At 38.2% G+C, this 26,143-nt stretch overlaps 1 protein-coding gene across 1 annotated transcript in view; it reads right to left on the bottom strand.

The window, feature by feature from the left end:
• The window catches only part of aff2 (AF4/FMR2 family, member 2), a 138,891-nt gene that overhangs the window by 66,834 nt on the left and 45,914 nt on the right, over positions 1-26,143 (bottom strand). Inside the window, exons 5-7 of the mRNA XM_026357616.1 lie at positions 4,262-4,306; positions 1,491-1,577; positions 223-259 (exon numbers count right to left, since the gene is read on the bottom strand). Coding sequence (XP_026213401.1) covers positions 223-259; positions 1,491-1,577; positions 4,262-4,306 — 169 coding nt within the window. The remainder of the gene's footprint in view (positions 1-222; positions 260-1,490; positions 1,578-4,261; positions 4,307-26,143) is intronic.

Raw genomic sequence — 26,143 nt, 5'->3', positions numbered from 1 at the left:
TGTAAAATCACACTTGTGTAATTGCATGTTCGGATAAACACTTCAACATAAAAGTTAAAAAGCAAAGGTTTTCAAACTTTCATCTCCCTGTGACTATAATTTCATTTAAGCATCATTTGCTTTTCTCACATTTCTTCTGGGTGGTATGTGCCTTTATGGGCTCTCCGCTGTTAATTATCATAGAGCATGTGCGTGTGTGAGTGTTGACGCTGGGAAACTTACTCTGGGTGTTGTAGCCTGAGGTCACATGCTGCGACTCCTAGAGGGAAGGGGAGTGGGAGAGAGAAAGCCATTGGGAGATGAGCTGAATGAATAAACCAACAGATGTCATTATTGATTTCACAGCAGTACAACGACGCCATTACACAGAATTCAGATCTTCTCATCTTCCCGCGTCCACACTTCAGCTCATTCTTAAATCTCACTGGCAGGATTAGTGTGGCGCTGGGGGCTGAAAGCGAACAGTCTTTCCTAATTCATTAACTACTGGGTCAGATTTATTGCCTCTGTGTTTACACTGCGTTTTCTTTTAACATCACTACCACTGAGGTGTTTAGCATATTAGCAGTGATTCATGAATGTGGGAAAAAAAACACCTGCTGTTTTAGTCAGAATATTACTGTGATTTCTGAGATAAATGTTCAATATAACATTTAGGCTGGTGGTAATGCAACATATACCCCCACTATTTACATTACAAGGTGTCATATTTCTTATAGGAGCAGGTGTAGAGGCCATCTATCTTCTAAAGTGGCAATTCTTTCTTTTCTGCTTTCACTGTCTCCGTTTTTGTTGTTTACTGTTGTCCTCTCTGCAACTCACTTCAAAAACTTTGCCTGTCAACAGTGTGGGTGGTACTACGATGTAATTTCCCTGAAATTGCTTCAGACTAAATATCTGTAAGTGACGTTCTTGCAGCTTTTACTTTGTTGCATGCCATGTAAACTTTTAATAAAGGGTGCATTTTAAGAAAGTGATTTCCAAACATATACTGAGCACTTTTACTTCACTCTCCACTTCAGCACAACTGCAGACTGCAAATGAGGAGGATAATCAAACAAGCAACATTAACATTACTTTTGGCTGCCACTTGAGTCACTGCACAGAATAAGGTAAAAGTCGTCAGATTTTACCACAGCAATGACTGCCGCACTGAATTTATGAATCAGATCTAATTGGTATACTGAAGAGTTTGAGTGACAGCCTGCAGTTAGTTTTATGACAAGCAACCAATAAGCAGAGGAGTATGAGTGAAGGTTTGTGAACTGTTCCACAGTTGGGAACTGTCTCATCTTTTTTTCACCACTCACTGACTCATCCTCAAATGAAAGAAAAAGATATAATCAGGGCTCAAGTATAGAAGATAAACATAACATTTAATAAAGCACACCTTATCAAGCTGCCAAGGCAAAATTAATTTGCTCGATTAAGCCTTAATGCAAATGGATAATGTGCTTTTACTTTGGTAGGTTAAGAGAACTCATACTAACCTTGTTTGGGATGGGGAACTTGGTCTGATCAGCCTTCCCAGGAGTGTGTATGGCTGTGAGGGGAGGGGGCCAGGAATGCGTCATCTCCTGAAAACACACACACACACACATATATGTATACATATATATATAACATATGATAATATTCAGCATTTCTGTCGCATTAGCCCAAACTAAGGAAAGCATACATTTAACACTAAATGTGCATTTGCTCTCATATGGAAAGTACCAGGTGAATAACTTATGATGACTTAAGCTAAACTAATTTAAGCAAAGGGACTGCGTATACAACAACTTTGATGTAAAGGAGTGGAGTCAGCATTCAATCAAGGTTGTGCTGAACTGTCTCCATCAGAGTGGACTTTAATATAACTTATAGTATAAACTAAGAGGGGCATGGGGAATTGGTGGCACACTAGAGATCCGTGTGCTGAGAGCGAAGAGTTGCTGAATTACCAAAATAAAAGCTGGCTCCCGTCGACTGCATTACGACTAAGCAGCAGCAGCATCCCTTTTCCATTATTCTAATCACATTCTACTAAGTTGAATTTGGTTCTCAATGTGTAGAAGCTTCAATTAGTTAACAAGATAAGCGTGTGTGTATGTGTTTGTGTTTGTCCTATGCCTATATAATCTGTCAGGTACTGGCTGTTTCTCTGTAGGAAATATAATGGTGTAAGGGTGAAATCTGCTCACAAAGCAAAGTGGTTATATGAAAAATTACCTGTCTGTCACCCCCCTCTATCTCACACACACAAACTCTGGACACTCTTAGTCACTTGTACCAAGGTAAATTCTTTAACTTACTTTGTCCACAACAAAACAACATCACTTTTAGTCATTAAAGTCTGTCACATCATATTAAGAGTTTACACACATGCACACAACTGCCATACAGCAGGTCACTGGGTCAAAGGGTTCGAAAGGTTACTGAATCACAATTTCCTATAAAGCACCCCCTCTGGAGTGGATGAATCATATTCATCAGATGACTCATGTTTTCATATGTTTGACACTGTGTGAGGGAGTGTGTATAGTGACCTGTACGGCTTAATAGTACGGAAAGTATAAGTCTAGTTTATCTTAGTCTATCTGTGTGTGCGCATTTGTCCTCCTGCAGTCGTGACGTACTTGGCCTGACGACATACAGTCCGTTGCTAGGCAACTCTTTTCTGACATCATCATGTCCCTCCTAGAAGAGTTCCCGCGTTTTGACAGACGGTACTCCTGATGGTGTGTGTGACTTATCTGTTCATGTATTTGGGTGTGTGTGCGTGTGTGTCTCTAAATGTGTTAATACTGCCATTGTGTGTGATTAACTCAGTCTGTCACATTAACACGGGCCCACATGTCACTGTGATTTTCCAGTTTTAGGGGATCATCTTATAATCAGGGATGCCCCTCTGTCTTTGCAGACATGAGGCAAAACTACACTTTCTTGTTAATGTCACTTCAACAAAGTATGTGAAGGCAGAGAAGGAATGATGGCAACAGAAATGCAGAGACATAGCACTAATTTGTGTGATAGTTTCAATAGTCATGGTATACATAGGATCCTAAATATGTCCCCAAATGTATTGGATAATGTAGAGAGAACAAAGGGGAGAGAAACTTTCTAGGGAATCCCTGAGTTGCTAGTTATTTATCTCACATAATACTACTTTTTAATATGTAAGTATCATATGCTAAAATGTTAGCATATATTTGTCTATGGGAAAAACTATGATTTCTTGTTATTCTTCGTTATATCTTAAGGTACTTTATAGTCAGCACAGTCTATTGAAGACTGAAAGGCAGTTTCAGGAGCTTTTCTGCTGCGCACAATATCTGTGATACATACTTTTACCTTGAACTGTAAAAACATCCAAAACAACGTTTCTGTGACAACCGACTTGTAGCTGTGCCATCACAGAAAGGGAAAAATGAACCGCAGGCCTCGGCTCCGACTCACCTCACCTCACATTTTGAACTCCCTGATCTTTCCACTTGACACGGCTAAAAACCACAGACTGAATTCAATAGCTCACCAATATTATTGACAAAGGCTTTTCATGCAGCCCACAGCACACTATCTGTCACACAGCCTGTTGGCCAGCATATTGATTTGTGAAAGGGAGCGAGAGGTGAATGACAGAGGGCAGAGAAGGATGAAGAGAGGAAGATAGACATAGAAGGAAAGAGACAGCACAGTGACTGATATGACAAAGGAGAAAGGAGCAATAGAGATAAATAGAGAGAGGAAAGGATAGCCTGACATGAAGCAGTCAGAGAATGACCTTGTCTTCATAGCTGCAAATCTTTTGAATTCTGGGACGATTAGTGGGAAAACATTCTATTTTGACATTGTTTTAAAGGAACACAGCAACAAAACAAAAAGACAGGAGAGGACAGAAGAGGAAAAATGGCCAAGTGTGTGGAAAAAATGTGTTGCTTGATGTGATTTTGATGACATGCAGATAGGAGAAGAGAAGACTAGAGGGAAATAGAGATGAAAGGAGGTTAAAGGAGAGGAGAAAATTGTGGAAAAACAGTTCTGCATGAAGTCATTCTACCAAAACAAAAACTTGTGTAATCACCAGAAGATTTCTTTCTCTCTCCCTCTCCCTGCGCCTTTTATTCACTCTGTTTATTTTTTTCTCTCCCCTGTCCTTTCTTCCTAAAATCAGACTCTCGGGAGACACACAAAGGTCTTTGTGAGCAAACAGAAAACAGCTGATAATCAGTGCAATTACTCTGTGGCGCGTGTTTGTGTGTGTGCCCAAGCAACATACCCGCAGAATCTCTTCAACACAGCTGGAGTCATTTGGTAGGCTGACCTGCAGGAGACAAAGGAGAAAGACAAAGAGACTTCAACACTATCTATAGCAGTATTAAATTACATGTGAAACTGCAAAAATTGAGCAATGAGAAAGTAAAGCACTCATCCACACAACAGTTATAACTGAACTTTCCATTCTCTCATGGCAATGATATTGTAATAGCGGCAGAACTACAGTACTACTAAAATGTCTTAATACATTCAAAACAATGGGTCTTTTGTTTGACACAAACTAACATATATGTAGATATAACTATCCTTTACATGTCCAGCTGCCAACTGTTAATTATTTATTGAAATGACAACTGCTGCTAGAAGATTTAGGCAAATTATACTAATGTTAGCTCCATGGGTTCATTAAAAATTTTGGCTAGTGGTGTTTGTAACATTTGCAGCCAGCTTACTGCAAAACACAACACGCAATGGAAAAACTGGGGTCTTGTACAGTGTGATGCATGCTGGTCAGCTAAGTATTTACCCCTGGCATCTTAGCTAAAATGTTAGTGTTGTTAGCAGTGGATCGCGGCATTTCAGTTAGTTGCTGCATGTATCTGCAATATGTAATAAAATAACAATCATTAGCATGCCTAGATTCATACATAACTGAGTAGCTAGGCATACTAATGACTGTAGCTTACAGTACAGCAGACAAACACACTGTTTAAATCATTCATTACAGTTTTGCTTATGTTTAGAAATTATGAAAATATTAAAAATGGCAGCCAGCTTCCAAACTTAAATTCAGTGACTGGCTTTATAACAGCTCCATGCACATTGCTGCAGCATGTGGAGAAATGCAACGCTGTGCCCACTCACAGCTCCACAACTCCATCCTTGAGGTAGGTTTAGTCTGGGTCAAAACAATCAATTTCAAAACATTCATTTAAATGGTCTGAAGTGATACAAAACACATTGGAAGTTAAATTGTTTGCCATTTTGGTTGTTTAAGACAATGCAATATAGTTAGAATTATATGTGCTCTCCTCATTATATCTTTTTGTGTGTGTGTGTGGCTTGTGAGCGTGGGCAGAGAAATGTAATTTAGAAAGCTAAGATATTTCAGTTCAAAAAAGCCATAAATGCCTGTGGTTTGGCCTGTGTAGTGTTAACCATGGGGCCATTGCAGCCTGACAATTCATGGGACTAGAGCTTTATTTAAGGATAAACAAAGAGGCTGTTTGAGCTTAGACATATGCAACCACTCCGATCGAATTAACCAGTTCAGTGGCTGCAGACTGCTAATCTGTGTTAACATGTGCCCTTGTCAATAAAGTCTTTTGCATTGAACGAGAGCGATCTGGACCGATGACTGAAGTGAAACTGCAGCAGGTGACAAAGCTGTCAGTTCATGAATGAAACTGTAACATCATGCCATGAAAGCTAAATAAACGATTAATGTCAGTCAACAAAAAGTGTCAAAAAATGTATTTCACAGGTTAAAAAGAAGTTTCTTTAGCAGGAATCCTTAGTCAGTTCAGCCAAAGTGCGTATTGCAGCTCATGCAAACTACAGAGTTGCTCTTCTCTTTATTCCAAACAAACCATTACTGCTGCTGCTGGAAACACATGACACACTTTGTTAGCTAAAACCTACAAGACACAAGAACAAATGGCGGTTGCTGAATTATCGCTTCCAAGAAGTAATTGAAAACAAAATAAAGAGTACGCTGGGCCTGGTCTTGGCTTGGATCGGTCCAACAAACAGGCTCATTAAAGAAAAAAGAGACTGAGACCAGAGGAAGGGAGAAACACTGAAAGACTGAAGCAATTCACTGTACAACTCGTGTCTAACATATAACAGCACTATAACCTCTGCCACACACCATTACTAAAAGCACAGACAGTGGAACAATTTAGTAACTGTGATGAGGAGGTTGACATCATATTCAGCCTTAAATCATTGACTATTATAAACAACAAAAAGATAAAAGCAATTCTCACCAGTTTGTGTTTGTGTGTGTAGACAGGGTTAAAACTGCTTGAACTCACCAATGAAACACCCATCTAAATGTCTTCTTGTCATGAGCTGTCTGTGCTCGAGCACATTACTCCACATGAAAATTATATTAATTAGACAGTGAGTGAGTCAACAGGAAACCAGTGTGGGAGGATGAGGATGTGTGCTTTCCAACAAAACATTCAAAGCCACTTAAAACCAAAACTTACACTTTTGCCCTGGCTTATGCCAACATAAAAGTAAAGATGTGTTCAATTTTGTGATTCAAGTTGAAATCCAAGATTAACTCTGCTTTTAACTTTATTTTAGTCTCCTCCAGCTGAACCCTTTGAAATTTCATGGCTTTAATATACATGGTTTAACTATGGTGTGCCTAAAATACTAACACAAAAAAATTCTGATCGTTCATTTCTTTATTGAGAACAATCATAAAAACCTCAGTGAAAAAGTATGTGATATATGTTATATTTGTTAATACTTTTGACTTAGATGAAGATCAGATCACATTTTATGACAAATTAATGCAGGAAACCATGAAATTCCAAAAGGTTCACATACTTTTTCTTGCCACTGTATCTCGCTCTTTAGTTCCTAAATGCTCCACTTTAAGTTTACTGGAACGTATCAAGTACACATGTTTATCTGCTGTTTGGTGAAGGTAGGACTATTGCTACTGCAAATGACACTAATGACCATAGTGAATATAGCTGACAGCTGGAAAACTAAAACGATTAGTTGGAAACTGAAACTGAAGTTAAACCTTGAAGAATTCCTTAAAACATAGTACATAATCGACAGAGACAAAAGAAAAAATAGATATAGTGTGTTTTTAAGCATTATGAAAAGTTAGCTTTAACTAACTTTATCACTGTCTTATCTTGCATTTTGTGATATAGCCCCAGCTCTTATTTGGTTGCATATCGTGCAAATGGTTCAACTCAATAAAATAAATTGTTTATTATTTTCCTGACTTGTAAATTGTCCAAATTATTACTCAAAAGGATGCAAATTGTGAATTATACATTGTAAATTACTCCAAACCCAAAAATGTAATTTGTCAATAAGCTATTTGTCAGTTGTTAAATGTAAATCCACATTGTTAAAGAACAATTATAAATTAGATGTATATAATTGAAAATGTTTGTCAGTTACATTAAATTGATTAAATTGTTCATTAGGACATTATTCTCCACTAATTTGACAAAGATTGTTTTATTAAAAGCTACATTACACATCATTATGCACTCTTTAGTCAAAATAAGACACTTCCTGCATTATTTTCATAACAGTTTCATGCTATAAGTTGACATATTTGATGGATGCAAACATGAACATTTAAATGTGATTCCCTGCTTCGGTATAAAACACAGCTGACAGACAAAAATGGAAACACTCATATGATTTCAGGCTTGCTGAGTCTGTCTATTTCTGTCTCTATCCATCTATCTATACATCTGTCTCTTCCTGCCTCGCTTTAACCATCCCTGTCCATCACAATTGTGTTTAGTTTGCTGGAGCATAACACTGACACTAGTAGGGGTTGGGGTTTGTTTCCTATTTGTAGTGTGGACCTATAAACCAGATGGCATACTGAATGTATTATAATAAACATCACACTACTTAGTCTTTGCAAACATAGAAGTCTATTCAAGCCTCAGTGAATAGAAACTGGCTTTAATGGATTTTAATGGACATGTGACTCTTGCATGCAATACGTGCGCGTGTCTCCTAATTGATCTTACTGTGAGATCACAGTTAATGTCAAGGACTTATGGGATGGAAAGAATATAAAAGAGGAATGAAAGATGAACAAGAGCCAGTGAGGAAGTCTGCAGGAGAAAGGACAAAATTCAGAGAGAAAATAGCTACCAAAGAAAAATGACAGTAGAGAGAGAGTGAGAGAGATTCGGGGAGGAAATATAGCTGAGGCAATTACTGAGGCAGAAATCCTTTCTCTCTGAAATAGCTGCTCCAACAGATACACATCTACACACACACACACACACACACACACACACACACACACACACACACACACACACACACACACACACACACACACGGCTCACACACATATACACATACACCCACCTAAAGGCAGATAGACTCTGACATAGACAAGTACATGCAGACACACACACACACACACATAAGCCTATATCCACAGGCACAGGTAGGCACACACAGGGTTGCAATTAATTGTAGTTGTTGTTTCCAGCAACCAATTGGAAACAACATTTGATAGTTTGGCAAAGAACCATAAAAACTAGTAAAATATTCTCAATGTGATGCTATCAGGTGGCTCTCACCAACTCTCTGTAACCTGGTTCACTATCACAAAGAAAAGCAGCCAATTCTCACAGTAACAAGATTGACTTCTTACAGACAACATTACATAATAAAGAGAGACATACTGTAAATTCAGAAAATGAAATGACTCTTTCTAAAACATTATTCAGGTTTTAATAATAAATAACCTAGTCTTAAAAAAATGAACATACTCTTAAATAGTCATAAGATGAACAATAAAACATGCAATAGAACCTGTCCAAACATACACCTGTACTTCAGCTCTGACCCAAGAAAAAAGAAATGTTATTGCCTTTAAGCCATATATGCAGAAAGACAGATGTAGCAATGTGTCTCCACCCACTGATTTGCATTGTAGGCTGTTTAAAGCCCACAGCTGCAACATACGGTCAGGACCACCTATTCCACTTGGAGCCAGGGGCTTCCCTTAACTAGCTGATGGACCACATCATTTAAATGTTCTGTTAATACCGATGTAATGCTGATGTAGGCTAAACTATGCTAACAGACGATTTTTCAATGATGATGTTAAACTTAAAATGCGTTAAACATTCTAGTGTAAGCTTCTACTACTTTAAGTTTGTCACACAAGTTGTCAAGTTGCACCACACACGCACATAGTTGTAATGTAAAGATTAGTTGTCAGTGGCATTAGAGTTCTTTAAGGTCTTAAATTCTGCTGTATATAGGTTACACACTCTAGATGCATTTACACAAGAATTTGAGCAATTGGTTTGAAGTAACATGACAGACCAGACTGACCAGGTAAATTCTAAGAAATACTGAGAAAATCATTAAAAACCTGTATAATACTGATAAATACAGAGGCTTAAATTCAATGAAAAATGTCACTGTCTTGAAAATTGTTGTTTTTTGATGATTTATGGCCTCATTCTCTATTATGATTGGCTGAATGGATGTTTATTACATTAATTTGTCATATTAGCAAGGCGCCAGTTCACACTCCACAAGCAGCCACCTATAAAATTGCATAACAAACACATTTAATGTGATTCCACTCAAATGATTTCCTTTTATACGTCTGTGTCTTTTCATGTTTCAAATCCACCAGTGCCTTGTTTCTTTTGTACTAGAATTAAAAATCATTAAGAGGTAATTACAGTAATGTGTTTAAGACTGAAGAAATAGGCTCTCCTCCCTTCTTATGTGTGTGTGTGTGTGCGTGTGTGAACAAGATGAATGACTCAATGAAAGCATGTGGGATGACAAAATATGAATTAATAAAACACAGAGAAAGATATACAGCCTGTTCATATCTACAGTAACGGAGAGATAATAACATTTGACTTGGAGATTGTCAGAAACAGAAGATAAAATTGAAAAGAAGAGATGCAGAGATTGAGAGAGGATAATGAGCAAAGAAAGGAAAGATATGCAAAGACAAAGTCAACAGAATCAAATTTTGAGGCTGGCTCAGTGTAAACACTTTCTCCTGCACTGTCCTCTGAGAGCTATTAACTCGTCGTCTTCTATTTCTGTTTCACTTTAGTGCTATTTTCTCAGGATATTTTCTCAGTTAGATGAGGAAAAGGTTTTCTTTTTTGGCTAAATTACACAAACCATCTGAACTCCATCCTCTAACAGGGCCCTGTACGGCACCAGAGAGGCAAAAATGTGCCACCGAGAAAAATAGCTTTGCTGTCGCGAAAAATGTCAAAAAAAGGCAAATGCTGGGGAAAAAAAAAATCATCCAGTCAGTGTAATTGATGTTTTGAGTCGTGTACGGTTCAGACTGAGGTCCAACAGGGTTTGGAAAATCTTCAAGGATTTTTTATCCACAGGCTTCTCGTTTATTCAGTTTTATCCGCTCCTTTTATCATCCATATTTCAGCTGTTTACAGAGCTGGAGTGACCACCATCACTGGGATTGCCAGCATGTGAGATAGATCACAAGGATTGCCCTCTGAGGATACTGTGTGTATGTCAAGTGCAGTGTGTGAGACAGCATGTCTGTGTGTCTCTAATAATCTGAAAATTGTTGAATACATGTAAAAGTGACTGTGAACTAGTTTTTTAGTTTGTGGGGTTTTTGTGTTTTTGAGGATTTTATCCACAAATTGTAACCCAACTTAACTAATTGTTCCAGTCTCAGTTGGTGAATGCTTTTCATTGTCACAGTACTATAGCCTGTCAGATGCTGTGCTATCAGTTTCCTTAAAGCTGTATGTAATCATATACTAGTGGAACTATGACTTTATGGAATCTACTGTGCATATAGATGGACTTAAAGAACATTTAATTTGCTCCATTAGTTATTTGAAATGTTTCTCTGAAAGCTTTTTCTTTACTATAAATGTAAATACTGCAATTTACGAGATCAGTGCTAATTATACAATTCTGTGTATACTGTAGCATTATACATATCAACACCAGCTGTAAATCTGCAGACCTAACTGTCATGATAAAGTATACTCAAAGGTGCATCAGTACACTGATCTATTTTAGGTGAAGTTCCAGGTGCAGCACAATTCAGATTTGACACAGTTGAAACTTTGAACCAAAGACAAACAGGAGCATTTTCAGGCAGCATATTTTCAGATGAAGCCAAAATGTGCTGGAATTTTGTCTCAAGTAAATATACCTTTTGTTAAATTTTTACAATTGTCTGAAAATAGCATGCACCTAACCTACAATATATGTTTTATTTGTGAGCTTGTCAACTAAAATGTCTCATATTTCCTAATTATTTAATTGAAAAATGCAGGTGATGTTAGGAGGATTCTTTATTAGCTGCTGCTCAGTGTTGTTTGCCCTGGTTTAAATGAGCAACGTGACACTCTGTAGCTAATTAATGTGAATTTTTCAACAGATCTACTGCAATATTAGTTGGTTAACATGCTCTCTACAAGCTGCTGACCAGAAAAACACTTAAAAGCGCTAAAAAGGGTCTATTTCCTGATAGTATTGACTTATTATCATTCAGTTTCTTAATTAAGCATTTCTTTAAGAATAGAACAAATTGGACTATAGGCTGACTGATGTGTGTGGGGACAAAATAATCTCTTTGGTTTTTATTGTACTGTTTTGTGTTTCTGTACGTTCCCATGATGCACATCCATCATGCTGTCACTGTTGCCTTCCTCTGTTGTCGTCTACAGCAGTAATCGCTTCCTATCAACCGAGGACAGTATTCCCAGACTTACAACTCTAGCATTCAGAGTCCGGTAAAGTTACTATATGCTGCAAACACACGTTCCACTTTTCCCTCTACCTCTCATCTCTTTCTATTTGTTTCTCTTTTGCTCTCTGTGCCCACACCTCCTCTAAATCCCCCATTTTCTCTTCCATCTCTCTCCTTTCCTCTCGCTCTCTCCTTCTTCATTTTTTTCTCCCCACATCAAGCTGCGGCGACACAGATAAGGAGTTGATTTACCATCCAATTAAATGTCGTCATTGAAACATTGCTTCAAATAAGCCTGTCTTTTTCACCCTTCGCTAATTGGCCTTCCACTGGCATGTGCATGTGTTCGGATAGGAGTGCTTGTGTGTACACGTTTGCCTTTTTGTGTGAACCTAATTCTTTACTTAAGACCCACAGATTCAGCTTATGGTTGTTCCTCACTTTAGAAGAGGGTCATTTTAAGTTCAAACTAAGTAGTATTTGTGGATCTTTTTTGTCTCTTCTGATATTTTTTTCTTACCATTCAACTGAGCCAAGTCGTGAATTTTGATATTAAAAAAATTCTCCAAGCTCTGTTAATGAATATTTTCATCTTAACATAGTGTAAAATGTAAAAAAGGGTCAATGAAACTCACAAAGCTACAGTTAATTATCACCTACCTCTGTTGAGAGGCTAAAACACTCTTTTTGGCTAATTAGTTTAGTTTACATGCATACATTTATGTGGAAACATAGTGTTAAATGTTGTAATAGTTCCCAAACTTGTTATTCAGGGTCTGTGTCTACTGTACAAACTTTTGAAGAATTTTATGTGTGTTTGATATTCACAGAACATACAGTGTAATAATTGCTTTTTCTGTCTCTTTCTCTCTGTAGCACACATGCACACACACACACACACACACACACACACACGCTAAAAAGAGGGGTTTTATAGAATTGTAATAAATCCATGGGAAAACGGTCTCAAAACTCATTGATCAAACATTTAACACTGACTTAGCCATTAAAGAGGGAGCGAGAAGGATAGATTGAAGAAGAGGCGCTATGATCAATGCCAGTGGACCATATAATTGCACCAGGAATGGGTTAGCTGAAAACATTAGCCTTGTTTTCTGATGGATCACATCCTAAAGCTGGCTAGCCAAGCTAAACGCTTCAATCTGTATTAATACGACTCAGAGTCATCCATCTAAAGGAGCTGAGCTGCTGAAAAGTTTTCTACACAATTGATAAGTCGATAGTTAAATGCCTCAGTGTCTATGTAGAAAACAAACTGATGTGTGTCATTAACTTTCACAGTAAATCAAAATCTCACATGATACCAAATTTGCAAGTGTAAGGTTCAATCTGCTGTATTTTCACAAGTATTTTTTCTCTTCTTGGTTAGAGTCCACTCAGAAAGAATAATGATTTTCTTTTACGCAGATGTCTGCTCAGAAGGACATTTTATTACTTAGCACACCATCAAGCAATGCAGTGACTATAGTTTCCAGCCAACTTTCACCACATTGCAACGTCTTTTCTTGCTGCTTTTCCCTAAAAGATATCTGAGCTGGGACATATGGAACCATCCGCTTTTCTCCCTGCTTTATGTGGTTATTTCTTAACAGCATCACTCCACAGTACAAACATACAGTATGTTGACTGTAGATTTGACTCAGCTAACTGCTAAACTGCCTCTGACTGAGTTAATTAATGTTTTACATTTTTCAAATGATTAGACAATGTTCATGTTGGGAAAATCATTGTTTGTTTGAATTACAGACTACTCTATGTAACTGAACTCCATAATAAAAAAATGATTAAGATGTAATTTATCATAAACCAACTAACAGGGGAGTGGAAATGACTTGCCATACCTTGTATCTGTCTGTCTGTAGGTAACAGTTTTAGCTAGTATGGCTAAATCTGGTGCTGTATTACACTTATAAAACTCTACTTGTCTCAGGCAGGTGGGGTAAAAAGAAACAGCATGGCGTCATATTATTATTAAGCAACTGACTAAGTGTAGTCTAGGATAGGAATTAGGATGCTTGACAGCCAATTAAAGCACATCTCTGAAACATGGGAACATGAGGTCTTTCTCTTTAAGACTGTTGTGTACTGAAATTGTATTATTCAGCTTCAACTTAATTAGATAACCCATTAAAGTTAGACTGCATTTCCAGTTAGCATAACTTGTGCTGTATAGAATAAATTCCAGCCGGTGCGATCATTTGTTTTAATGTTGCTTTGCTAAAAAGACTGGCTCTTTGATTGCACCCCAATTTAAAGACACTGGCCTCTGTAAGTCAATGCAGTCAGTCTTTGAGCTGATCTCCTACTACAAACGTACAATTCTGTTGTCTATTTCTGTCGTTTTTACGGCACAGACATGTCTGAACTAGCTGTGACTAGCTGAGTTGATTTGCCTCACCTTTTGGACTTATGGGAGGTGTTAATTCAAAGTTGCAACCTCAGATACCTTTTTTCACAAATTAACCTCCCTTCTCCAGACATATGTTAGATCTATGTTCCAAGACTGATTTCCAGTAATAAAATGTCTGTTTGTATGATGTTTTTCTTGAACCTGAACCTTAAGGTTTCACTTGGACTTTCATGGTTTCGTAACAGAAACTTTTAAAAGTCAGTTTCAGACCCAGTAGACTTGTGTCATGAAGATACTCTATTGTCTCATGCTGTAAAGCTGCCAATGCAACCTATAAGTATTATACAGTGTAATAATATTAACAACAGCCTCTAGAAATTTTAATTAAGTGCTATTTAGACAAACAATAATACTTAAACCACTTATGCAGCAGCAGCCAAGCAGCAGCACAGTGGGGTTACTGTTGTGGATGATATCTATATTATACGGGTGTGGGGGGTGGGGTGTGGGGATTCTGTACTGTGATTAACTGCGAACAGAACACCTCCTACATACACCCCTACACACTCCATCGCTTTCTGTCTCTCATACACACACATTCAGTGGCAAATAAAAACCCTTTTATAAATATACCACACACACAACTATATTAATGGAAAGAAAAGAGCTTTATATAGTCACACACCTACCTCTGTTTTAATTAGCGGAAAGAGGAATCACACATACACTTTGCTCCTGCAGCCCGAGTTGGTTGAGCATGGAAAAGAGGATGATTGACAGGTGTGTGTGAGTGTGTGTGTGCGTGTGTGTGTGTGCGTGTGTGTGTGCGTGTGTGTGTGCGTGTGTGTGTGTAGAGGCAAAATTCAAACTGAGTATATTTGATTTGTCCTGTTGGCAGGGTGTGTTTGAGTGTGTGTTTGTGCTGGCTGTGTGTGTGGTCTATCTGTGTGTGGTTCTCAGCATGGTGTCTGTGTACCAACTAAATAAGTGCCTCTTGAGGGGTTGGTGGTGGGGGGTGGTTGAATGAGAGGTGGAGGGGTCCTCAACGGCACAATGGGGCATCAAACTTGTGTGTGTGTTCGTCTGTATATTCCTATGTTTATCTAAGCAGACATAATTCCCAGAAGACTGAATAAATCTCCTATGTCCATGAAAGCAATGACATCTTTTCAGCCTAAGTATTCTTACTCACTCATTTTATGCCCACTTCTCACAAACATCAGCAGAATGATAGATCTGGGCCTCACTTGTTCTCAGCTGGCAAAACATAGGACTAATACCTAATACGGTCAACAAGTCTTACACTGTTCCATAGCGGCTTTGCTAACCATTGTTGAAACTTCATCATCAGCAAAACTGGAAGTTTACTGGAAGTTTACAAATCATATATTCACCATTACAAATATAATCTACATAAGAACACAATGCTCTTTCAAATCAGGCCTTATCAAGTGTTTAAGCCAGCAGTAAAAAAAGCTGTTGCTTAGTTCTCTTTAAATATATACTCCTTGTTAACAAGTGGCCATCGAAGAACCTGTTAACACCTGTACTGTGAGTCACTGGGTAGATAATGAGCCACTTGTTTAGCGTGTCAACATTCAACATCAGGTTTTCAAAATTTGTGTATCAGAAATTGAAGTACTACTCTGGCTTCCTCCCACCTCCAAAAACATTCATATAAGGTTAATTGGAGACTCTGAACTGCCCATAGGTGTGAATTATTGTTTGTCTCTGTACATCATCCTGTTGATAGACTGGTGTCTATCTGTCCAGGATGTACCCTGCCTCTCGCCCAGTAACAGCTGCGATAGGCCCTTAACAGGACATGCACTTAAGATATTGAATAGATGGATGAATAGAATTGAAATACTATTCATAATAACATTTGAAAATACTTAAATTCTTTTAGATTCAATACTGCGTAAATTAAACCATGTAAATGTTTTCATCCCTGAAAAAATGAACACCTAATGAGTCATAAACTATGCAAACAAATATTTAAGTTCAAAAAGTTGTGTCAGTCTGTTTTCATTTCAGAATTTTTTTCAGACATTACCTTTTACATATGTTCCATATCATACTGTGCTATTTCAATATACAGTTTTTAAACTTCATGCTACTAATGCTTAACTACATTGCACTGTAGTGTTTCTTGGCAATGTTGTATTTCTATGCATAGAGCAATGTATAACATAGCCAACACGGCCATAAATTACTGATCATACCAGACCCAGAAGACTAGAGAACCAGTTTAATATTCTTGAGAACATAAAATTTAGCAAAAGTGTGATTTTATTGGCATTATCTATATAATTATTTATGTAATAATTTAGGGTGTATTGGTTTCATACTAGGCAATGTTATTCCTTGCTTCACTCTTCACTAGGAAAATCATAAAATGTGTCAAAGAATAAGCAATATCTATATGTGTTACTCTGCAGAGACATCTCAGCACCATCACAGGTGCCACTGTTGGCCCTCAGCCCAGGCGCTGACAACCACAGAGCCATAAAGAAAGGTGAGACCTATGTGACTTTATAGTGTGTGTTTACACTGCAGTCAAAAGCACTGCTGCAATATTTCACACCACGGTGGCACAGACAAACTCGCAGGACGACAAGTGAGCCCTAAGCCTGGGATCTTTTCTTAATTACTACAAAGTAGTGCCTTAGAGTTTGATTTATTTTTTTCTCACTTTGTTCACACCCCCTCTTAAATTCTTTTGTTTTGCTGTTTCTTCTGTTTATTACAAGGAAACAAGTCACTCCAGTGCTTAGAAATGTGTGATTCCTTCAACATCAACTTTAAATGAACATTATTTTTCCTAATATCCCTCCCTGACTCGTCATCTCTTGTCTAGCACTGTTATTACCTCTTTTTGCCCTCTTGTCTTTCTCTCACCCACTTTCCCCTCTCCTCATCCCTTCTTCCACACCTCCCTCTTCTCTCTCTATGCAGTTTAAGTCTAAATCAGGGGATTTGGGGGTGTTAAGAGCTGAGGTGTAAAACACCGACTGGGTCTCTGTAAGCTCCTAAGAGGAGAAAATAATCCAACACAAAGTCTTTTTCTCAACAGCAGCTCTCCTCCCCCTTAATCACCCTGTTAGCTGCCTCTCCTCTCCTCTCACAAACTTCAAATGTAAAAATTAGGTTCAGACACAAACATAACCACTGTGTTTCTGTAAGTTGATGATTTGGTGCCTGGAGTCCAATAATGTATCACATCTATAACAATAACACTGTCTTGTTAGTCATCAGTCATGGTTGTTTGACTGAGTTTGTAAGTGTGTCTCCTCCAATATTAATGTCCATTAAAATCACCAGTGATCTAGCGGCTGCATAGATGACTAATACCAACAAGGTATTTATTCTGATTGCAGGATGCCTTTTGTTCAATCAACCAATCGTGCTTCATGTTTATTGATACCGAGCATTTCCATAAATCTCAGGCTTTGTGCCGAATGTAGCGAGGCTCATCTCTTACTGCCTGGCTCCTGTAATAATAAGGAACAATATATAAAACAGAAAAATGCAAAACAAATGGAAGAGAAAGACTGAGGGAGCCATTTCATCGTCTATTTTCCATGTAATCTCTCTGATGCATTCTCCCGAACTAAATAATAAACTGTTGCACACAGGAAAAGAACAGAAAATGTTGTTTCCTCTCACTTTCCTCTCCGGTCATATTTCTCTTGCCTCTGTCTGCGATGCTCTCCCCCCCCCCCCCTGTCTTTCTCATCTTTCTCCACTCGCTTCCATCCTTCTCCCTCTCTCTCTTTTTTATATTCATAGGATTTTAAAATGTCTGTAATGGCTCTGGTAGATCAAAACACGTCTTCTCCCACTGTGTGTGTGTCTCTCTGTGTGTATGTGTTTACATCTGTGCATGTGTGTGTGTGTGTGATTTGCATATCGTGGCTATGCTCTGATTGGCAAACTGGCAATGCAGAGCCCAGCGGGGCATTTTTTTATTAAAAGACCCTACCACAGACACACATACACATACACAAAGTTAGCAACAGCCACTGGCCTGTATCAGAACCTAATGAATAATACTAAAGAGCTAACAGCAGGAGTTCTCCATGTATTGTTCTGTAATGCCAAGAGCAATAAAAAATTTTATTGCCATATTTTTATAGACACCAGACATAAGCCGTTATAGAATAGCCGGATATTTTATTAGCTGTTGTGACCAATTTTTATTGTCTGAAATGAAGTTGCCTTGTAATTTAGTATACTTCACTGGTCAAGATGTATCAGCTGGGATGTTTAACTGCATTAACATTGGGCAGAATTCCTTTTATTGCATTAAAACCTTGCAGCATGTCATTATCAATCACATATCAGAAGAATGTGATTTTTGGGGGTGGAATTCTCTGCAATCTTCACATCAAACATTTTATTTATTCATATAGTACCAAACACACAATTCTGTAATGGATTATGTGACGTAGCCTGCAGCCTCATAAGAGCGTGATATATGGACTTACTACTGGAACAATATAAAACAGCTATTTTTTAAAGGAGAGCAGGCAGTCCACTTTATTTGGCACCATGTGGGCAGATAAAATAATAGATGTACTCCCAGAACCAGCAGCTGCAGTTAGAACAGAGACATAGTGGAATATGATGAACAAAAAGTGCCGGGAAAAATACTAGAAATGCTGATTTACATTTTCTCAAAGCCTAACTGTGTATCATAACTGCGAGACATGTCAGACAATCTTGGCTGAAATTAAACGTTTCACTGCTGTTTTAAATTCAGTGGGAGCCTCAGCCTGAGCCACCAGCCAACCATTTATCCATGATCAGTCCTGGAGAGTAAGTATGCCTGTATGTATGAGTAGGTATACTGTTTCATTTTTAAATACTTTTACTTGTAATGAAGTTTTTTTTTTTATTTCATACTATGCCACTGTTTTACATCTGACCCTACTACGGTTATTTGACTGTTGTGTTTAAAAATTGATGTTTTCAGTCAAATATTCATAAAGAATATTGTGTTTAATTAAAAAAACACATTGTGAGAGCAGAACTTATTTCCTTGTAATTTTCCCATACAAGGTTTATTTCTTTCACATGTTGTTCTTGACTAGATCTTGGTAGCGTAGACACAGACCAGCCTAGATAAATATAATACACAATACATAATGCAAAGATTAAAAAACACCTAGCAGCATATAAACATTTTAAATGCTTTTAGTCACATTATAATTGAATATTTTTACACTATAGTATAGACCCTTTCACTGAAAATAATAGGAATACTTCACTTCCATTACGGCCCATAATTCTTTTATTAAAATGTCACAAATTCACGCTTTAAACTATGAATTGAAGTCTTGACTGCTGTAACCCATGACATCAGATACACGCTGCTGTCTGCACCCTAAGCCCCCAAATAACTCCAGCAGATGATGCGGAAGCTGCTGCGAAAGTGCAGGGATTGACTGCTGTGACCCCTGGTCAATGATCAATGAGTGCCGCTGTGTGTCGAGTGCTCGGTCCTGCCCTGACTTGAACCACCAACCTCAGATCCACCCGCATTGCGTGGCCAGAATTTTTTAAATAAAAGCAGCACTTCTGGCCAGCCCCATGAAAAAATATGTAATTCAGATGGTGTAAAAGGGGGGGTTTACTTAGGGAGATGAGTCAGGAGCCTCTGAGGGGTGATGATGCACAGTATCAGCTTCTTAGGTCAGTGCTGATAGTTGAGGCTAATCCAGTAAACACAGCTGTAATGTTAACCCTTTCATGCATTGGGGTCACTACAGTGCACAGCTATTCAGATGCTGTTCTCTTGTATATGCATGGGTTACAGTTGGTAGAGCCATGGACAAGATTTCTCTTTCTTTTTGTTGAAAATTAGTTTGTTAAATACATGTTGTTGTTTTTTTCAAATCAAACTCATGTACATTTTTTTTACTCCATGAAAATAAATTTCAATTGCATTATTTTTTCATGCCTAGAGATGAATAAAAATACTCAACTGAGGTTCTCATAGTTTGTGCATGAACAGGGTTAAACCTTAGAATAAATAGAGGCATTTAATATCATAATCTTTTAGTAATAAGCAGCATTGTTAAATAAGTAACTGTGACAACTACTATCACAGTGTGTGTGTGTGTGTGTGTGTGTGTGTGTGTGTGTGTGTGTGTGTGTGTGTGTGCATTCAGATTGGTACTGTAAACAATGTTTGAAATGTAAAGAGAAATATAGTGATGTAACATTGACTTTGTCAGCAATATGCTCGCTGATGCTGACATGCTTTTTTGCTCTCTTGCAGCTTGTACATGGTCACATAACATGATACAACATCACTGTGTTATCTTACACCGCACCCGTCACAAGAGGTATCACAGAGCACAGCCATCTCCAGATTATCTTGTAACAAACCTGAAGATGATCTCAGTGTTCAAATATTGAACTGAAAAACCCACAGACACTAGCCCAGGCTATGACCCTCTCTCCTCTCTGATCTGTCTTATCACAGGGCAGCTATTTCTGTGATCACACCCTGCAGCAGCTTGGTGATGGGAGACCTCTGCGAAGCTTTTTGAATTTAAGTAGATGTCTCCACAAGAACCTTCTCACTGCAGCCACTTAAGGGTAGCTTGATTCATTGGACTGTATTCTTTGTTTCTAGAAGATTATTTTATGATTATTTTATTATCAGCATAAAAGCTAAATCATGTTATTTCTCTCTCTCTGTTCAGGCTATTGGCCAGCTATAAGAACGGCACATAAATTAAAGCGCTAAAAAGCTTTCAGTGAATGACAAAGAAGCTTGATACAGTAGCACTACTTTTCCCAAGATACACAGATGTAATCTCTTTAAATATATGGGTACTGATATAATAAATGATGCTGCCATGTGTTTGTATATATTCGTGTGTGTCTCAGTTGTGAGTTGACAGGCAGCCTGAAGAAAGGAGAGGGCTGATGGGTATTATGCAAATGAAGCCAGCTGTTTGCTACACTGGCAGACTCCTCATAACTCTCTTCTAGTTCTGCTGGAAGTCAGAAAATATTTTATCCCAGTTTCCCTTATTGCCTCGATCTGAATCTGATCTGAATGTAGAAACAGGAAAAGTATAAAGTAAGTCATTTTAAGGGCTATGAATCCATTGCTCACCTAAAAAACAAACACTTTTCCATGGACGGGTCTCATATTAATTTAGATACCTTACTACTGCAGTGACTGTATCTCAGTTTCAGTTAGTTTTAGTTCTTATTGTAACATATTTTATCTCAACATCTCAGTTTGTGTCATCTGTGTTGCTGGTGAATGTAAGTCCACTATTCAACTAATTCAACAGGATTCACTGTATTAGTACCTAATTATCTCTATTATTATCGTACAGACATGAACAAAATTATTAGTACCCTTCCCACAAAGAAAAAATTAAAATAAATAAAAATTTACTTAAAATTAACAAACTGGCTTGGACAAAAATTATGGTACCCCTAGATCAGATGTAAAAGTAATTTGACCACATGAACATCACAGGTTTCTTCACACTTGTAATCAGTCAGTCTGTCTATTTAAAGGGTGAAAAGTGGTCACTGTGCTGTTCATGGTTCATCATCAACCACAGAGAGCTAAAGAGAGAGTTGTCTCAGGATATTAGAACTAAAAATTATGTTAAAGGTAAAGGCTGTAAGACCATCTCTAAGCAGCTTGATGTTCCTGTGACTACATATATTATTCAGAAGTATAAGGTCCATGGGACATGCCCATAAGAGGAAAAATGGTGGCAAATTGAAGAGACAGAAAATACAAATGGTAACTAAAGAACCCAGAACAACTTCCATAGAGATTAGAGGTGAAATCCAAGGTCAAGGGACATTGGAGTCAGAGCACACCGTCAGTCACTGGGAGAATTTCCTTTGGACAGATGAGACATAACTGGAACTTTCTGGCAAGTCACATCAGCTCTATGTTCACAGATGTAAAAATGAAGCTTACAAAGAAAAGTACTCTGTACCTACTGTGAAACAAGGAGGAGGCTCGGATATGTTCTGGGATGCTTTGCTGCATCTGGCACAGGGTTTCTTAAATCTGTGCAGGGTACAATGAAATCTCAAGACTATCAAGTCATTCTGGAGTAAAACGTGCTGCCCAGTGTCAGAAAGCTTGATCTTTTGCCTAGTCCTCCAACAGGATAATAACCCAAAACACAACTAAAAACACCCAGGAATGGCGAAGAACAAATCATTGGACTATTCTGAAGTGGCCTTCTATGAGTCCTGATCTAAATCATATCGAACATCTGTGGCAAGAGCTGAAACCTGCAGGCTGGAGACAGCACCCTTCAAACCTGAGACAGCTGAAGCAGTTTGCTCATGAAGAGTGGACCAAAATACCTGTCGACAGGTGCAGAAATCTCATTGACAGTTACAAATATCACTTGCCCTTTGTGTTTTTTTCTTTAGGGTAAAGGTACCGATAATTTCCTCCACATCTGTATCTAATCTGCTAATGATCTATGATGTTCACAAATTATTTGATAACAGTCAGGTTACTATAAGACTGTACTCGTTTAAACTCATTGTTTCCAACATGTTTTTCAACACTAACATGTTGCAGTTACAAACCTCTAATGGTCATAGTAGTTATGACACAATCAAACAAGTAAATTGGGTCATGTAGTTTTTAAGTTTTTGTTGGGAGAAGGCCAGGTTTGGGATTTGTGACCCAACCACCAAACCTGACCGCAAAAAAATGATAAAGCAGTCACCATTATGGTGCTTTTTCAAGAGACACCTGCTGTGATGGGGGCACTATTTTACCTTATCTTTAGTGAAGCTTGCCAGCTGCCATTCGGGTGCCATTGCAATAGATGCCTCTTGTCATAGGGGCACTATTTGAAGAGATGCTTCTTTGGGTCATATAAGCAGGTAGGTACAAACGGTCATTTGGGTTGGAGAACTTGTTAGATAGTACAGTGGATTTATCAAAACAATTTTGATGAACACAGCTGCCTGCTGCATCTGGAAGAGGTAGGTTAACCAAAGCATTAAAGCTGTAGGCTTAAAAACTAAAACAGTGAGCTGAAAGTTGTTTAAATGCTCTGTAGAGCTGATGACAACTGCAGTCTGCAAATATTTATTTGAGGGCCGATCATCTCCTTCACATCAAGCATACTAATTTAATCCACTTGTTCAATCAATACTGATATATGGAATATACATTATAGAAATGATTGATCAGCTTTAAAATGAAAAAAGAACAATGTTCACTAGCAAGATAGCTAAATGCAGTTTGGATTAGTAAAAAAAATTAAATTGTCTTGCCCGCAAGCTCAATGCTAAATCTTTACCACAATGGAAAGAGCTTGATGCAATGGCTCAAGAAGCATTTGTCAATAAATCAGAACAAAGATGCTTGATGTGGCCAATTAATATGCAAATTGGCATCTGACATCAGCTGTCAGGTTCCAGTAACACCTGTAGCTCCTTTCCCTTAAGCGTCAGCAACACAGATGTGAACATTACACATTTGGGTTATCAGATCTAAAGTTAGCAGCTAAAATATTCCAAGCTAGTTTAGGTGACAATAGCACCATTTACACTTCCCTAAACTTCAATTATTTTGTTCAAGATGATTAAAAGTTGCAAAAGATGGGGCATTGGATATGGTAACTCTAGGCACAGGTGTTCGCCATCCTTCAAACTCCAGCAAAATAAAAATAAAAAAATATATATGTTTTATGTATGTTCATCTTGCTTAGATATGTTTAAGTCAGCTGTGAACATTGTAATTTTATAATTTAGAATTTGTTGTATAATAAGTTGTTTTGACATCATTGCCATGATTTGATTGGTGTAGCTGTAAAGAACTGTGACAGACAATAGGTTAGAGGGCGGAAGAAACAGGGATGTAGTATAGATCTAGTCAGTTCAACCAGCTCCTAAGATCAACATAAATTTCTATAAATACATTGTCCCATGTTTCTTTAGGGAAGTCAGTGTGTTGAACAATAGGAGGATCTTTTCATGAAAAAAGGAATAAATTAATGCTTTCTCTGTGAGCAGAATTGATTTGGGTGGTGTTAGCCTCACGGTGATTACTCACCGGAGGTCTTAGTCGACCTGCTTCTTATTTACCGCTACATTAGTGGTGAGGCAGCATGCACGCCTCTACGTGCGCCTGACAGACCTCAGCAGACCTTCAAATTCGTGTGAAATTACATCAGCTCTCTACTTTGAACTACATGTAAATGAAACTTGTCACAGTGCTGTTGGAAATGTCACCTGCCATCTACATGTTTACTGTCTTGCAGCTTCGCTCGCAGGGCCTCACAAGCGTACTTGTTTATTCACTTGACGCAGTGAAAACTCTAAGCATGTCACTAAAAGTATTGTGACAGCTTTACCTCACGTGAGGCAGCTGTTTCTGCAAACCATAAATGTGTTTCAGATGTGTCCAGTGGTCTCCAGCTATTTCTATTTGCAGTTTTTGTGTAAGAAATATTTTTTTAACCCTATTATTTCAGGTACATCAATCAAACTACAGTATATAATAGATAAATGTCATCTGCTTCTTCGTTTTGAACTGCTTACAACAACTATGTGTTTACAGAGGTTCAGTAGAAGTGAGCCTACTATAGGTGTTAGGAAGAGATGAATAGTGTTATCACCCTCTTCCTCGCCTGCTTCTCTTTCTCAAACACACACACACACACGCTAAAGACCTCTAATCAATAACTCTATAGTGCTAACAGAAAGCTTCCACAGCGATTTAAAGGCTTATTGCACACACACAGACACACACGCTCACAAAATCACCCAACACTCAACAACAGAACTGTGAGCCAAATATTGAGTATTTCAAACACATTCATAGCACCTGAACCAATCTGAAAACAGTTACATGGAAAATCGATCAGGCTGATTCACTCCACAAGAATTTTTTTCTTTGGTATTGCATTGAACAGACACATTAAAACTAACACTGTTGCTACTTTATGCTGCTGAAGTTGCATTTCACAGATTCACTAACCAAAAGGTAATAATGTGGACACTATAAGCCTGGTTTTCTGGCATAAAATGAGCAGTAGGCTTCTCGAAATCTTTCACTTTCTGTTCAGTTCACTCCTCTGATTCGCTGCTGTTTGCTGTTTAAGCTGCAGAACACATGCAATAACTCATCTAACCAGAACAAATACAGCCATGATAAGGTGCTGTAATCAGTCAGTCATTGTCTTCCTCTATTCCCCCTCCTCTCTGCCCCCATCCCCATCTATTTCTCATCAGTAGTCTCCCCTTTTCCTCTCATATCCCTCTCTTCCTCCCCCTCAGTCCATATTGAGTTTACATTTTCCGTCCAATAAACTCTCACTGGAATAAATATGAGAGGAGTGAAAACTAAACGGTAAGCAGGCGATAACGGAGCATCCATGGATGTGTGGGTGAAACAAAGTGAAAGAAACCACTCATGGCCATGAATGTACTTGCTCTCTTTCTTATCCTCCATGAGAAAGTGTTAAAAGTAAAGTATATTTTAATTCCCTCCCTCTCTCGCCTGTCTCCCTTGCTTTCTCCTTCTCTGTGCCATATGCTCAAAGCTCCATCTCGGGCTCATTTAGAGCTACACACATGCGCTGAAACACACACACAGACTCTATCAAAGCACAGGAACAGCTGGCTTGCTCGATATGGATGACTACTTGCCTGTCAACTAGTTTCACACATACACACACACACACACACACACACACACACACACACACAAACACACACCCATCAACAAGCATGGTGTTTCTTGCTGTTTTGAAATGAAAAGTGAGGGAGAGATAGAGAGACATAGATAAAGAGGGAGCGGGAGCGAGAGAAATCAGGTCGGAGAGTAGTTAAGTGAGTGAGTCAGAGAGAGTGAGTGAGAGGCTTGTGGAGGAGTTTGGTTACTGTCAGATTCATTTGACATAACAATTAGCCTAATGTGTGAACAGAGAACAAGAGAAAGTTAAACAAGAGAAAGTTGTTATTGTTAGGGAAAAAAAGCAAACATGCGTTCAAACCCACAATATCAGGAGTCACAGTATGTGTCACTC

This window comes from Anabas testudineus, chromosome 10, assembly GCF_900324465.2.
Source record: "Anabas testudineus chromosome 10, fAnaTes1.2, whole genome shotgun sequence".
In the NCBI taxonomy this organism is placed as follows: Eukaryota; Metazoa; Chordata; class Actinopteri; order Anabantiformes; family Anabantidae; genus Anabas; species Anabas testudineus.
This window is presented reverse-complemented; position numbering and strand designations above follow the sequence as displayed.